This window comes from Cyprinus carpio, chromosome A4 (assembly GCF_018340385.1).
Source record: "Cyprinus carpio isolate SPL01 chromosome A4, ASM1834038v1, whole genome shotgun sequence".
NCBI classification, from domain to species: Eukaryota; Metazoa; Chordata; class Actinopteri; order Cypriniformes; family Cyprinidae; genus Cyprinus; species Cyprinus carpio.
In genome coordinates this window covers 21,397,292-21,413,899 of record NC_056575.1, presented here as the reverse complement: position 1 = coordinate 21,413,899, position 16,608 = coordinate 21,397,292, and the positions used below count along the sequence as shown (strand labels likewise).

At 38.2% G+C, this 16,608-nt stretch overlaps 1 protein-coding gene across 1 annotated transcript in view; it reads left to right on the top strand.

Annotated features, from left to right (window-relative positions):
• Positions 1-2,458: 2,458 nt before the first annotated feature.
• LOC109073685 (NACHT, LRR and PYD domains-containing protein 3-like) overlaps positions 2,459-16,608 on the top strand; it is a 161,262-nt gene continuing 147,112 nt past the window's right edge. Inside the window, exons 1-4 of the mRNA XM_042743741.1 lie at positions 2,459-2,740; positions 2,913-2,975; positions 3,061-3,108; positions 6,751-8,548. Of these exons, the coding sequence (XP_042599675.1) occupies positions 2,482-2,740; positions 2,913-2,975; positions 3,061-3,108; positions 6,751-8,548 (2,168 nt within the window). The 5' untranslated portion in view covers positions 2,459-2,481. The remainder of the gene's footprint in view (positions 2,741-2,912; positions 2,976-3,060; positions 3,109-6,750; positions 8,549-16,608) is intronic.

The window sequence follows — 16,608 nt, the reverse complement described above, 5'->3', positions numbered from 1 at the left end:
CACTGAGTAATCACTTGATACAGCTTGTGGAACACTGTTGTACACAAAAAATTTCTTTCTGGCAGATGACATATGAGGTCAGTGCTGCAATGATGTGCATCTTATGGGTTATTATGTGTATTCCATGATAAGCATAACATTTCTCAGTGAACCATGCTGGGCAGTTTGTTTAAATAAATAGAATCTTTTAAATATGTTCAGAATATGCAGAAGATAAATATATATATGAAGCTTTTCATGATGAGAACTACTTTGACAAGGACTGTGGAAATACAAATTGCCAGAATCTGTTTAAGATCTGCTGAAATATTTCATCCTGATGAATAAATGACATAACAGAATATGAAGAACTAAGATGAAGTATTGTATTATATTGTATTATATTGGGCCTTCAATATGAACATAAGGGCATCAGCTACTGATTAAATGCTGCCAGTCTCTGGTCTTCCTACTGAGAGTTAACTATGTGTGAATGTTGACATGTCTCTAGTTCTCGTGACCAGGTGCTGCTCAACACATCTGGTGATAATGCTATATATAGGGTCTAGGCATGCTGGCATATGACTAGAGAAACATGATCAGCATGATGATATAACACTGTATGGTCTGACATTGTCTTAGTATTGAATCAAACTAGTTTGCATATCATTTGCAATTGAAAGGGTTTAATAACAGTATTTGATTTAATTGTGCCCAGCATATCAGTAGAATGTTACCAGAGAGAGTCAAAGTTTAGCTTTTGGGAGGAAGAGAAATAGAGGTGGAATTGAGGACTTGAGTATGGACTGAGATTCTGTTTCAGAGAATGATGGATGAGCAGGTACATGTGCATCTCATGAGATTAAATGATTACATAGACAGCATATGTAACTTTCTTGAGTCCCGGGCACAGGGTGTACTCACACTAGGCCTTGTACTGATTGTCCCCGCTGGTGTGCACTCACATCGTTATTAATGTTTCAGGCCGGAGCACATGTCATTACCATGCTACTTTATGTTTTGAATAAAAGCTTTCGCTAATAGACTGTCTGAAAGATTTAGCACTTATGCAACGCAGTGATTTTCATTAAATTGTGCTGCACATATCAGAAGATTATTACAGCACGATATGAAGATATCACTCTAGTTCAGGGGTCTCCAACCCTGCTCCTGGAGAGCTACTGTCCTGCAGATTTCAGCTCCAACCCTGATCAAACACACCTGAACCAGCTAATCAAGCTGTTCAGGGTTACTTGATAATTACAGACAGGTGTGTTGGACAGATACATTATGTGTGGGTCTTTTGAGGACAAACAATAATTTCAGCATATTTACACACAACTCTGACACTTCATAGGTCTCTCAACTCGACTGTATCTCTGTCCTCTCATCAAATGTACACACATTTCACAACCTTTAACTCATTCATTTAGATCATATAAATGTGTGTATATTCACAATTCAGTCTGTCCACATCAATATAGTCTGTTAAAGCCATCTTAATTTTGCCTTAATTGTCTTTTTGAATTGAGTAGAATATGTAAAATTTATTGAGATTGTGATTGCCAAATACAGTTTTGTCCTTGAGCTGAATACCTACCTCTAGTGTTGCATACCGGTCACTGCACCTAAATAATACCTGTATGGTCCCGCCTAAAGGGATGTAGTAGTCAGCCTAAGATGCCTGTCAGTAAATGCAAACAATTGTCCCACCACATGGCGGTAGGTTGCTTTGTGAGAGAGGAAACTCTAAATGGAAATAAATGGATTATACTTACCTGAAGCGTGTTGACTTGATGGATACTGGCTGGCAAATAGTCTATGTCAAACCTCAGCTTTCACATCTGACTACCTCTCCTCGAACTTGTTGATGTTTGTCTGCCTGCTTTTGTGTGTCAGTATTTGTGTGTGACTCTTGTGTGAGGAATCACTGGCTTATTATCAGATGAGTTTGTCAGTCTGATCACAGATTCAATTTAAGGGGTCAAATAATGCCCATTTTCCACAAGTTGATATGATTCTTTAGGGTCTTAATGAAAAAATTCTCAATGGTAGTGTAAAAAAACCTTTTTTTACCCTGTCTAAAACAGCTCTTTTCAAAACACGCTGGTTTGTGGTATTCTCCTTTAATGCTAATGAGCTCTGCTGACCCCGCTGCTCTCTTCCGAGCTGCTTTCTGAGAAACTGTTTACTTCAGCCACATTCATAGTGAAACTTGCTAATAAGCACATTAGGAAAGGCGATTTGCAATGAGTCATTAAAAGACATTACAGTCATTGTGTAGGTGAGGCTGGATCATGAATGATTCACGCGAACATAAACACATTTAGGAAGATCAAGGCCGCATTCCCTTCAGATCCAAACGTAAGTTAATCCTCTGTGTTTTCAGTCACTCAAATATTAATATTCCAAATAACACTTGAGCATTTAGGTCCACAAGTTAAGAGTGAAACTATTTCAGATCTTTTTTGTGTTTGGTCTGCAGCTGTGAAACGGTGAAAGATGATGGCGTCTGTTGAAGAACTGCTTCTGAAGTCGCTGGAGGAATTGGTCAAAGAAGATCTGAAGACGTTTCAGTGGCACTTAAAGAAACATGAGTGTATATCAGTGTCTGAAATGGAGGATGCAGGTCGATTAAAAACAGTGGATAAGCTGGTGGCATGTTTTGGACCAGAAGAAGCTGTGAAGATCACGGCCGGCATCCTGAGGAAGATGGACCAGAACAATCTGGCTGAGCAGCTGGATAACAAACACATGCATGGTAACGTTTAACTCACTGTGACTGTAACACGAGCTGTAACGTTTAATTGTTTAGCAGTGTAACTGTTTGACTTACACTTTCCTCTTTGCTCTGCTGAAGTGTTTGTGTGATTCATGTTTCCAAGTGAGTGATCCTCTCTCTCTCTCTCTCTCTCTGTCACGCACACACACAGCTCAGGCTGAAGGCAATATGAAGACATCTTATTCTGCTGGAGCTCATTCAAAAGCGATACAGGGTAAACAACTATCAATTATTACATTATAACAATTATTATTTATCTGTATTTTCTGTTTATTTCTCTCATTCTGTATGCATTTCAGATAAACACAAATGTTCAGAGACAGCAGAGAATAACAAAGAAAAACAAGGTAAACCTTTCATGTATGAAAATTTGTGCACCTGCTACAATTATATTACTGAGTCCATCTCCACATTTTCATATCTGATTTAACAGTGATGAATTATCATCGCATTGATGCATTTGATGTTATTGTTGAATAACATTATATAGACTATTTAATGTGCATATTTTAAATCGCTTTTTAGTCTGACTGAAATCCCTGCAGGAATACATATTTAGTCTATGAACATAGAGGCAAAAGTGCAGCTACTCTGATTTGATTGTCATTTTAGCAATAGCAGGAGGATCCTTCAACAATAATACACAAACACCTGTTATAGGGCCACTGTCTACAAACCCGATTCCAAAAAACTTGGGACACTGTACAAATTGTGAATAAAAACAGAATGCAATGATGTGGAAGTTTCAAATTTCAATTTTTTATTCAGAATACAACATAGATGACATATCAAATGAGAAAATGTGTAATTTTAAGGAAAAAATAATTGATTTTAAATTTCATGGCATCAACACATCTCAAAAAAGTCCATGTTTACCACTGTGTGGCATCCCCTCTTTTTTTTATAACAGTTTGTAAACGTCTGGGGACTGAGGAGACAAGTTGCTCAAGTTTAGGAATAGGAATGATGTCCCATTCTTGTCTAATACAGGCTTCTAGTTGCTCAACTGTCTTAGGTCTTCTTTGTCACATCTTCCTCTTTATGATGCGCCAAATGTTTTCTATGGGTGAAAGATCTGGACTGCAGGCTGGCTATTTCAGTACCCGGATCCTTCTTCTATGCAGCCATGATGTTGAAATTGATGCAGTATGTGGTCTGGCATTGTCATGTTGGAAAATGCAAGGTCTTCCCTGAAAGAGACGACGTCTGGATGGGAGCATATGTTGTTCTAGAACTTGGATATACCTTTCAGCATTGATGGTGCCTTTCCAGATGTGTAAGCTGCCCATGCCACACGCACTCATGCAACCCCATACCATCAGAGATGCAGGCTTCACTCTCTTTGGACCACATTAACCAACACACTATCTTCGATCCTGGACTGCAGAGTCCTACTGTCTCCTGCACTCTGTCTCCTGGGAGACACTTCAGAAACCTCTATCCCTTCCAAATACAAAACCCCAGTTCTTGTCTCTCTAGCAATCACTAAAAAAATCTTTCAAAACTGGAAATCAAAATATTTTTGTCATTTTTCCCATTGGACTAACTTAATCACAGAATTCATTTTGACAGAAGAAACCATAGCTCATAAAAAGAACAATATATCTGCCTTTAAAAAAACCTGGAATCCTCTCATAACCTTTCTACAAATTCAACAGCTGATGTAAACCACGTGCTTTCCCACTCACCCCCTCTCCACCCCTCCCCTCCAACCATCCTTACCCCCCCCTCCAATATATCTGCCTTAACAACACCTAACAGTCACACACTTTCAGACATACCAATCTGACACTTATAACTATTCTCTGTCTGTCTGTGTGACTGTTTTTATCTGTCTGTCTGTCTGTCTGTCTATCTGTCTGTGTGTCTGTCTGACCGTCTGTCTGTGTACCTCCCTGTCTCCCTGTTACGGCTTGTCACTCTTTATTATTTACAAATATAGGATCTGTCTTATTTTGTTATATGAATAAAAATAAAGTTGACCTCCGAAGACGGGGGGGGTGGTGGCTGGGCAAAAAAAAAAAAAAAGATGCAGGCTTCTGAACTGAGTGCTGATAACAACTTGGGTTGTCCTTGTCCTCTATAGTCCGGATGACATGGCGTCCCAGTTTTCCAAAAAGAATTTTGATTTGTCTGACCACAGAACAGTTTTCCACTTTGCCACAGACCTTTTTAAATGAGCCTTGGCCCAGAGAAAACGCCTGCGCTTCTGGATCATGTTTAGATATGGTTTCTTTTTTGACCCTATAGAGTTTTAGACCTCAACGACGAATGGCACGGTGGATTGTGTTCACCGACAATGTTTTCTGGAAGTATTCCTGAGCCCATGTTGTGATTTCCATTACATTAGCATTCCTGTATGTGATGCAGTCCCGTCTAAGGGCCCGAAGATCACGGGCATCCAGTATGGTTTTCCGGCCTTGACCCTTACGCACCGAGATTGTTCCAGATTCTCTGAATCTTTGGATGATATTATGCACTGTAGATGATGATAACTTCAAACTCTTTGCAATTTTTCTCTGAGAAACTCCTTTCTGATATTGCTCCACTATTTTTCGCCACAGCATTGGGGGAATTGGTGATCCTCTACCCATCTCGACTTCTGAGAGACACTGCCGCTCTGAGAGGCTCTTTTTATACCCAATTTATGTTGCCAATTGACCTAATAAGTTGCAAATTGGTCCTCCAGCTGTTCCTTATATGTACATTTAACTTTTCTACCTGTCCCAACTTTTTTGGAATGTGTAGCTCTACTGAAATCCAAAATGAGCATGACATTTCAAAATGTCTCACTTTCAACATTTGATATATTATCTACATTCTATTGTTAATAAAATATAAGTTTATGAGATTTGTAAATTATTCCATTCCTTTTTTACTCACAATTTGTACAGTGTCCCAACTTTTTTGGAATCGAGTTTGTATTATTTCATTTAACAGTAAGCTCAAAAAATTAATGTAGGCAAATGGCCAGCACACGTCTCATAACAGTTTTTAAATTGTCAGTAATTTTTAAAAAAAGTTGGAGAAAAAAACTTTTTCAAGAAATTAATGTAGGCAAATGGTCTGTAAAAGTCAAAACAAATGAGCAAAAAGGCAACCAAATCATTTGCATTTTGGTGTGCAAAGTCTTTCATTGCAGCTTTAAAGTCTTTCTTGTAACATTGATTTAACAGCGTCACCATAACTTTGATGTTTAGAAGCAGCATGCATAGTTATAGGGGAAAATTCAGAGTAAAGTCTAGAGCAGGGGTAGGTAAGTTCAGTTCTATAGAGCTTCTGAAATAGAAACTCACCTGCCTATAGCCTTTATAATCATGAAGACGTTGATTAGCTTGTTCAGGTGTGCTTGATAAGGGTTGGAGCTAAACTCTGCAGGACAGCGGCTCTCTCGGACTGAACTTACCTATACCTGGTCTAGAACAGGGGTGTCCAAACCTGTTCTGGAGGATTACTGACCTGTGGAGTTTAGTGCCAACCCTAATCAAACACCGAATGAACACCCTTTTAAAGACTAGCTCACACTACATGACTTAAAACCTCTGCAGATCCCTGTGCTGTTCAGACTACATGGCTTGATTGTCTGTTGGGTTGTCATAAAGTCATTATGGTGTTCACACTACACAACACTATGTAAATGATCGCCACACTACACGAGCTGACAACCCAACGACTCTATCCTGTCCCCAAACCACATTTTGTCACGAAAACACATGCGAGATCACCCACTGATTTTCCCCCGATCACAGCCGGACCTGTTGGTGAGCTCGTTACCTTGAATCAGGCTTAAAATCATGTAGTGTGAACAAGGCATAAGTCTCACTCATTGGCCCTTCAGGAGGATTAATTAGAATATAGACTCACACACAGTTTTCAAGGTTTGTGATGGGAATCACAGACCATGTCAGAGTCTACATAAAGATTTTCTAAAATATTTTATTAAAAACCAATCACTTACTCTTAGCTGACTTTTTTCCATTTTCTCAAAGGCTCTGCTGAGGACAGTAAAGCTACTCATAAGGATTACACAAAGATCTTGAAGGACAAGTTAAAACAGCACTGTGAACGGATATTGGTTGGTAATTCACAGACGGGTGAAAATAAATACCTGGACGATATTTACACTGATTTATATGTGGTGGAGAATCAGACTGGAGGGAGAACGAATGAACACGAGGTGAGACATATCGAATCAAATCACAACCGACTGACTGCAAAGGACACGCCGATCCAGTGTAATGACATGTTCAAAGACCATATGGGTCGACAAAACAGAAAAGTGCTGACAGTGGGGATTGCAGGAGTGGGAAAAACTGTCTCTGTCAATAAATTCATCCTTGACTGGGCTAAAGGAAAAGAAAATCAAGATATAGTCTTCATTTTTCCACTCCCATTTCGTGAACTGAATTTGATTAAAGAGGAGTACAGTTTCATGGGATTGCTTCACAGATGCTGCTTTAGTGGCCTTAAAGAGCTGACATCTCTTCCTGAAGATGGCAATAAGGTCATGTTCATCTTAGATGGGCTGGATGAATGTCGCTTCCCTTTGAGCTTTAAAGAGGGTGACAGCTTTACAGATGTTAACAAGAAAACAACAGTGAGTAAGATAGTTACAACCCTAATCAAGAATCATCTGGTTCCCTCTGCTCTCATCTGGATCACATCCAGACCAGCAGCAGCCAGCCTGATACCCCGAGAATACATTGATCAGCTGACAGAGGTACGAGGATTCAGTGATGAGCAGAAAGAGAAGTACTTCATCAAAAACAGCAGTCCTGGGGTTGCTGAAAACATCATCCGTCACATCAAAAAATTCAGAAGTCTGTACATCATGTGTCACATCCCGGTGTTCTGCTGGATCTCTCTCACTGTTCTTCAGCCTCTGCTGGTTCGAGAGAGCAATGACCAAACACCCACAACCCTCACAGGGATGTACACAAACTTTTTACTTTCTCAGAAGCAACAGATGAAAACAAAATATTGCAAGGATCCTAAAACTAAACGTAGAGTCATGTCTTTTGATGAGATTATTCTGAAGCTTGGGAAACTGGCCTTTAAACAACTACAGAAAGGAAATCTGATTTTCTACAAAGAAGATCTTGAGGAGTGTGGACTAGATGTCAATGAAGGGTCTGTGTACTCTGGGTTATGCACCCGGATGTTTCAGGAGGAAAAATCTATGTCAGAGAGAAACGTTTACAGCTTCGTACATCTCAGCATCCAGGAATTACTTGCTGCTCTGTATGTGTTTTTTATTAACAAAAACAAGAAAGCAAACCCATTTCTTAAATCCTGGAAAAAACTGACATGTATCCTGTCCAAAAAGCCACTGTTTGAACTTCATAAAGCTGCAGTCAAGAAGGCTTTACAAAGTGATAATGGACACCTGGACCTCTTCCTCCGATTCCTCCTGGGTCTTTCACTGGAGTCCAATCAGAGAGACCTGAAGGAACTACTACCAGGACTGGAGCTCAAAACAGAGGACATCAAAGACACTGCTGACTATATCAAAGAGAAAATAGAGATGGAGGAATCAACAGAGAGGACCATCAATCTGTTCCACTGTCTGAATGAACTGAAAGATGACTTTGTGGAGGAAATCCAGAAGAATCTGGGCTCTGGAAAACTTTCAGAGCAGAATCTCTCCTCTGCTCAGTGGTCAGCTATGGTGTTTGTGCTCCTCATATCAGAAGAGACTCAAGAGAAATTTGAACTGAACAAATACAGAAGACCTGATGAAGCACTGATTAGACTGCTGCCAGTCATCAAAAACACCAGAAGAGCACTGTAAGAGGCTTCTTAATATTCATTTATATACACTGTTAGTTGTTTTAAGGGTGACACTGCAGGTAGAAACATTGTTTTTAGATGCACCTGTCAATTTTGAGATTTTCATAAAGTGTTCATAAAGATTAGTGGAAAGAAAACATCCAAAAGACACTTAAGTGTTTCTTTGATAGCACTTTATCTATTTGTGTCAATAGATTTCAATTTAGATTAAATTTTTTTTTTCCTACATTAAGCCATAAATCCCCAGTTCAGTATCACTTACACACACCAAACATTACATTTTTATTTCTGTCTATATTCTGAAGGTTTTTACAGAGGAATTTGTTCATATATAATTTGCTTGATTATATACATTTTAATCCACCCAAAATTGTGAAAATATATTGTTTTCTGTCTGTTCAAAGATTTTTCTGAATTATGGAGTGACAAAAAGAGATACCAAAAATTTCTTCTGTAAAAACATTTTACTCTAATATGTAAAAAAAAAAAATATAAAAAAAAAAATTAAACAAGAATTTTGAAACTGACTTCATCCAGTTCAGATTTTTGTACTAGAAATGTATTTACATTTAGTCATTTAGCAGACGCTTTTATCCAAAGCGACTTAGAAATGAGGACAATGGAAGCAATCAAAATCAACAAAAGAGCAATGATATACAAGTGCTATAACAAGTCTCAGTTAGCTTAAACGCAGTACATGTAGCAAGGGCTTTTAAATAATGTGATAAATAAAAAGAAAACAAATAGAATAGAAAAAGAATAGCGCAACCTAGTGTTAGAGGTCTTTTTTTGTTTTTGTTAATTGTATAATAAATGAAAAGAAAACATAGATTACAAAAAGATTAGAAAGCTAGTTAGAATTTTTTTTTTTTAAGGAATATAATTAGAATAGTGAGTGCTATTTAGAGGGTCAAATAAAGATGGAAGAGATGTGTTTTTAGTCGTTTCTTGAAGATGGCTAAGGACTCAGCTGCTCGGATTGAGTTAGACAGATCATTCCACCAGGAGGGAACATTTAAAAGTCTGTAAAAGTGACTTTGTGCTTCTTTGGGATGGCATAATCAAGCAACGTTCACTTGCAGAACGTAAGCTTCTAGATGGCACATAAGTCTGAAGTAATGAATTTAGATAAAGGAGTGCAGAGCCAGTGGTGGTTTTGTAGGCAAACATCTGCCAAATGACTAAATGTAAATTTATGCAAATTAGTGTGTATTTCATTAAGTAATGCCTCATTTGCATATTTAAACATAACATTTAAGGAAACTTGTAATAAAAAATTGTTGCCAATTGTCAATGTAATCAATTAACTGGGTAAGTAAGGTGATAACTATTAGTAAATATTTTTACCCTATTCACCTGCAGTCTCGCCTTATTAATTGTTCTTTAACTTTACACAGTGACTTGTTGGCCAAGACTGTTCAGAAAAATGAATAAATGTAATTCTATCATGACAATTCTCAGGAGATTTTAGCATGGTAATGGATATGACAATGTTAATGTATTTGGTCTTGGCGGAATAGATCTGCTACGCTGCTGCTGCTGAATTGCTGCTACTGTTGGTTATTGCTGTTTTATTGCTGCAAGCAAGTACAGGAACTTGTTACTGCCAATACATATGCTGATATGGTGCTGTGAGTATTTAAGACATACTGCTGCTGCACAAATAGCATATGAAAATAACGCATAGCAGATCTATACAGGTGGAGCTATGGGGGTAGAATTGTTGAATTATTCCAAATAAATCCACAAATAAATGTAAAGAGATTCACAAAAAATTAAACATAAATAAATAGAATGAGATCCATAAATAAATCTCAGAGGTTCACAATTAAATTCATAAATAAATAAAATGAGATTTGCAAATAAAAAAAACATATTCACAAATACATTTTTATGTCACTAACACAACTTTGTCTGCCATTCATTTGTGAATCGTGTCCTGTACATTTGTAGATTCATCCAATTATAGCATGTTCTCGTTATAACCAATCACGTTTTGCTTTACAATAAGGGCGGTCTCTTCCTAAAATAACTTCATTCATAATATGCATTGGCTCAAATAGGAAATATAGGGGCATAAAAATTGATACAGTAAAAGATGTTTAAAATTGGATTTCGTTAGATCATTGGACTGTGTATCAAGCCCAGCTACAGTATATTTTACATGCCTTTGAAAATGCCAGAGAAACAGCGCTTTAAATCACGGCTATGGGAACAATGCTGTACTGGATACAAATGTGTTATGATGGAAAGAAAAGTGTCAATAAGTAACTGACTAATAAATGACTGGATTCAACCTCATGATAAACGTGAGTTTGTGTAATAGGTTAAATTGCCGTCACACAACAGCCAACATAACAGTGTTTTCCAGTGAAGCAGTTTGGATGAGAGGGACATGGATATGAGCAGCCATGTGGATCTAACGATGTATATAGCATTACAAATAATATTTTCAAACATTAATTAAAATATTACAAAGTTATTGCCATTGTTTGGGGAGGAAAATATATAGGTGGGTTCTTTTTTAAATGTGGTGCAGGCTTGTTGAAAATAAATGGATATAAATGTAAGACCATAGATATTTATTGGTTAAAACACTTGATCACACAAAAAATATTTCATATGAATCAGATTTACTAGTTTTGTTTGTAAAAGTTATTTAACAGCATCTAAAGTAGGTTTTTATTTACATTGTCCACTTGCAAAACTCCAGTACTACACGCTGCAGTGATGCTGAGACAGGTACCCAGATGGTAATTTTGGCCCATAATTGATGTAATATGTGTTATTATGCCCTATATTTGTTACCACAATTGTGCTTTAAAAGGCTAAATAAGCCATGCCCTGTCTTACGCTGTCTCTGCTCGCTGTCGCGCTGCACTGCAACAGCTGTAATTGCAAATGGATGCATCAAAACAAATGTGCGAATCATTGTCCTTCATCATGTTAAGCCTCATGCAGAGTACACAGCATCGCAGTAGATTTCTATTTGCTTTGTGTGTCGGAGGGAGCGGTACAGGTTAAACACACATTTGAGTTTGTCGACTACACCACCCGGGTCACCCGGGAAATAAAAATAACCCCAAAGTTTGTTATTAGGTCACACAGGTCCGATTCTCATAAATTAAGGTAGGCGGGAAACGTGGATATCAAAAATACAAAATGTTTATTGAAACACTGAATTTTAAAATAGAAAAGGCATTTGAAATGGTCTGGACATGGGGTGCATTCTCTGGCAGCAACTCTCCAATGACCATGAAAAACAAATTCACATTAAAGAAAATAATCAAATAATACTAAATTAATTGATACTAAATTAATTGAAACAAAACAACTAAACAAAACAAACAAAATCAGTTTATACTCTCACCATAAAAAAAAAAAAAAAAAAAAGAAACAAAATACACTAACTTACAGGGCTGAGGTTACCCACCGGAGTGATCACCAGCACTAGTTATCCAACAGCACACTTCTACACACCACACCGTGAACTCAGATCACACACGCACACACTTCAAAAAGTGTCACACGGCAAACGTTGAAGCAGCACCACCACCACCACAAAAGATCCTCCACCCGTGGGACCCCAGCTCCTGAAAGGAAATCAAAAACAAAATAAACAAACCTCATAAACGAAAATACATACAGAAACCAGTCATATGGGATTACAACTCAATCATAACAATGTGGGTAAAAGCCACTACAGTAAGGGCTCAGCAATACACAAGTATTCAAGCACAAGCCCACACAGTTCACGAAAGGAGAAAGGGGCTCAGACGAGGCCGGAGTCCATTACAAAGTATGGTCACGTGAGCTGAAGATTCATCCACCCCGAGTTATCTGAAGAGAATTAACAATCCTCATGAACAACCATAACGACAGCAGCAGTCTTCCTAGGTAGTGGTAATGGAAGTGTACAACAGTAGCAGAGAGCAAAAGAGTTGCGATGATAATCACCAGGACAAAAGAGGGAGAATCCTGCGGCAAATACGGATGACAAAAACAGCGTTACTAATAGTTACACATCACCCGCTGGAATTCCCCGTTAACAAACACACTGACTTACCAAATGAGCACAACGAGAGTAGATGAGCTTACTATCAGTTCGCAGGCTGGACATGCAGCGTTCAAATACCCTGCTGCAAAAGCTGAAGTACAGGGACTGCACATTAATCAAAACCACCCACCCCTCAGCAAGACCGTTAACCATAAAACAGTTTTTGCTTACCTAAAAAGGGCAATCATACAGTCCACAGCAACAGATGAAAACACTAATAAAACAGACAGGCTGGGGTGCAACAACAAACAAAATCATAAGTATCAGTGTTTGTCATTAAAGGTTAACGAATGCTACCTGTCAGCAGCGCATACCTGAAGCCACCGGCAATACAAAAAGGGGAGGATCCGGACGTGACGCATCCCAGGCTAAACCAAACACGTCCTGAAATACTCAGCACTCGCTGCTGATTGGTGCTCACATGTTTGGTAGAGGTGGAAACAGTACGAAAATATTCTATTCAAGTAAAAGTACCATTACATTAATGAAATGTTAAGTACAAGCAAAAGTGACAGTATAAAAGTCTTCTCAAGTGAATGTAAGGGTGCTTTCACATCTCTTGTTCGGTTCATTTGGTCCGAACCAAGGGCAAACAATTATACATTGTAGCATTTTTCAGCTTTTTTGGTTCCTTTTCACACCACACAGATTGCTTTGGTCCGAACCAGTTGAAACTAACCAAAATGCAGTCACATGACAACATCCACATCACTCATTTGCCATGACGTATTTCCTAAACTGCTTTTCGATTGGTCAGAATTTACGTGCGGGAAAATTCCAATATAAGAGGAAAAGCCAGCAAACAACACGGAGACAGCACAACTGTGGAGAGACGACTGTGCGGGCTGGTTTTGTGCCTGGCCATAATCTATTACATTGTTTGTATACACGACAATATGCAAACAATACATTTCTATAATGAAGCGCGGATGCGGCTTGAAAACAACGTTCTAATGCACTGCAAATGGCGAGCGGGCATCGCTCGTAACTTCAAGCGGAGGCGTGCATTAATCCACAAGCTGCCATGCTAAAGTGCAAACTGTCAACAAACACTTCCTCATCCCATAATGCACAGCACAGCTGACTACGGCAGCTGGTTTAGTCCAAAAATGATCAGTACTTTTTGCAGTTGGGTCTGTTCGAGGTCGGATCACGTTCTCACCACAAAACTAACCCGCTCCAGAGTTCGTTTGAAAGCGTACCGAGACCACCTCTTCAAGCATGTCTCGGTACGCTTGTTTGGGTCCGCCTTTGGTGCGCACCTGAGTGCAATTGCTGCTTTCACACCTGCCCAAACGAACCGCACCAAAGGGGGAAACGAACTCTGGTACGATTCAACCGAACTAAATGAGGCAGGTGTGAAAGCACCCTAAAAAGTAGCTTGTTTAAAATTTACTCAGAGTAAAAATTACTTAGTTACATTTTAACAGTGGGAGGGTGGCAAAAATGGGACCAAGGTGGTCAAACTCAGGTCCTGGAGGGTCACAGCCCTAAACAGTTTAGACCCTAATTAAACACATCAGATCCAACTAATCTAATACTTTAGGTTTTTTTGAAAACTACATGGTATGTGTGTTGGAGAAGGGTTGGAACTAAACTCTGCAGGCCTGCAGCCTTCCAGGAACACCTCCAGTTTGACACCCGTGACTTCAATGGAAGTTGCATTTAGATGCATTTACACACTGTTTAATGCTGGACATGAATGCATTTAACCTGCATTTACAAATGCAGAAATAATGTTTTGATATATAAGACATAAAATGTTGAATACTCGTTTGAAATTATAATAAATAAATAAATATATAATAAAAAAGACACTTTAAATGTGAAATTAAAACTGCCAGTAGGTGTCAGCAAGTCACTGTTAATAAGTGAGTCATTGCGATTGAACCGAATCATTTAAATGGTTGATTCATTCAGGAATGAAACAGTCATTGCGCAGACACGCAAAACTGTGCTATGGTGGCTGTGTTTGGAATCAAAATAGAGCAAAAACAGGCAATATGGTGTCTAAAATGCAAGTCTCTAACTTCAACTGTTTATTGAACTGTAGTAAAAAAAATTTTTATATGTAATCATGCTGCATTTTGGAGGAAAAAACGGCACTCTTCGTGTGATATTGATTTACTATATGAAATGATATAAATATAGGCTATAAATGTTCTGCTCCATATATTACATTTTGTGATCATTCTGAAGGAGTGGATGCCGAGCTGCCATATCCTTCATATTGATATTAATTATATTATTACATTATTTCTTGTTTTACTATAAATCAAGTTATGGCAAGAGTGAAATGTGTAACCTTGTGTGCGCTTATGAGATATTAAAGAATCCTGCTTTATGATGTACTTCCAATCTCTAGGATGATGACTTCATAGTGCGTGTGCGTAACAAACCATACTGATAAAATTTTAGCTAGGGCTAGGTGGCCTTGAAGTTCTGATAAGTTCTCTGCGTATGTGTGTTAGTATCTGTCTGTACAGGGAGAAGCTCAGACAGTCCCAGGACAAACGTTCAACTGCCGTACAGGGAGAAGCTCAGACAGTCCCAGGACAAACGTTCAACTGCCGATGTCCAGCGTATCAGATATACAACTTTGGAGAGATGTATCGCATCTGACCTCTGATCACTTGTCACCAAAATAGTCGTCAGAAGATATGCTTCAAGCTTGCATCCATATGTGGAAACTGTCTAAGTTTATCTAGGTTTTTGAACCAATCAGAATTTTGCTGACCTTTGCATTGACGCAATTAGCATCCTCTGTCAAGAGTATAATTGTTGGTGATTTTGAGTTGTACGCAGAGTGGCCTATGAACTCTGTCGAGAGTGTTACAGCTGACTTCTGCTTATGAAACTGCAAACTATGGTCTTCAGTAAATTTTATTCTTACAATTTCAAATGCATTTTAACAGACTGTATCATGCAATGAAAGAAGGCACTCTAAATATGCGTGCACTAGTCTAATCTACTAGAATTCACTGCACTCTGTATTAGTGTTTTTTTTTTTTGGTTCTTGACAAAATACTGATAATGTCAAATCGCACAGTTGAAACCAGCAATTACAATATTATTGCAGACGATATATCGCACACCCTGCACCACTGTCTTTTTGGCTAATTTGTGCAAATCCTTTTGCTAAACTGTCAAAGCTTGCCTCTTTCTTGTGATTTTAGCACCAATTTGCTCTCCTGGCCATTACTGCAGCAGTTTCCAGAGAGCTAATTTTTTTTAAATTAATGTTTTAAAATGTAGCGAAGTACGATACTTCAAACAAAATATACTTAAGTAAAAGTAAAATTATAGATTTTAAAAATCACTTTAAAAAGTAGAAGTACACAAAAAAGCTATTCAATTACAGTAACACGAGTAAATGTAATTCGTTACTTTCCATCTCTGTTCTTTGGACACGTCGCGAGGGTAATACTGATGATGTCCAAGACAGAGATCGACCGATATATCGATTTACCGATATTTTCCACGATAATTAAGCATTTTATCATTATCGGATATCGGTTTTGTAATATCGGATTCACCGATAAACGACGCCATCTTGTGGTTGTTTTGAGAATTGCGCGCTGGATCGCCATTGCAGCGCGTCTGAGGGGAGACAACAACAATGGCGTGCAGGTACTTGATTTGCTATAGTTAGTAAACTTTATTTAACATAACAGCCAGTTATGCACAAATTAGATGCATTACATGAATGCCTGATATGTAGTTTATGCAGCTTGGCTCTAAGAAATAGAAACCAACTCACAGAGTCATGTTAACCCTTTAGGCGCCAGAGGTTTTTTCCTAAAATGTTCGATTTTGACATCTTAATTTCAAAAGGCTATATCTTAAAAGTGATAAAAGATAGAGACTTTCTGTAAATTATAGAAATATTAAGGATGACCCAAAGTTTATTTAGGGATTACATTTTCCCATCTAATTTGCATATTATGACGTCATATGGTGGCGGCCATCTTGGATTATAGATTTTTCATAAAAAGTCTCA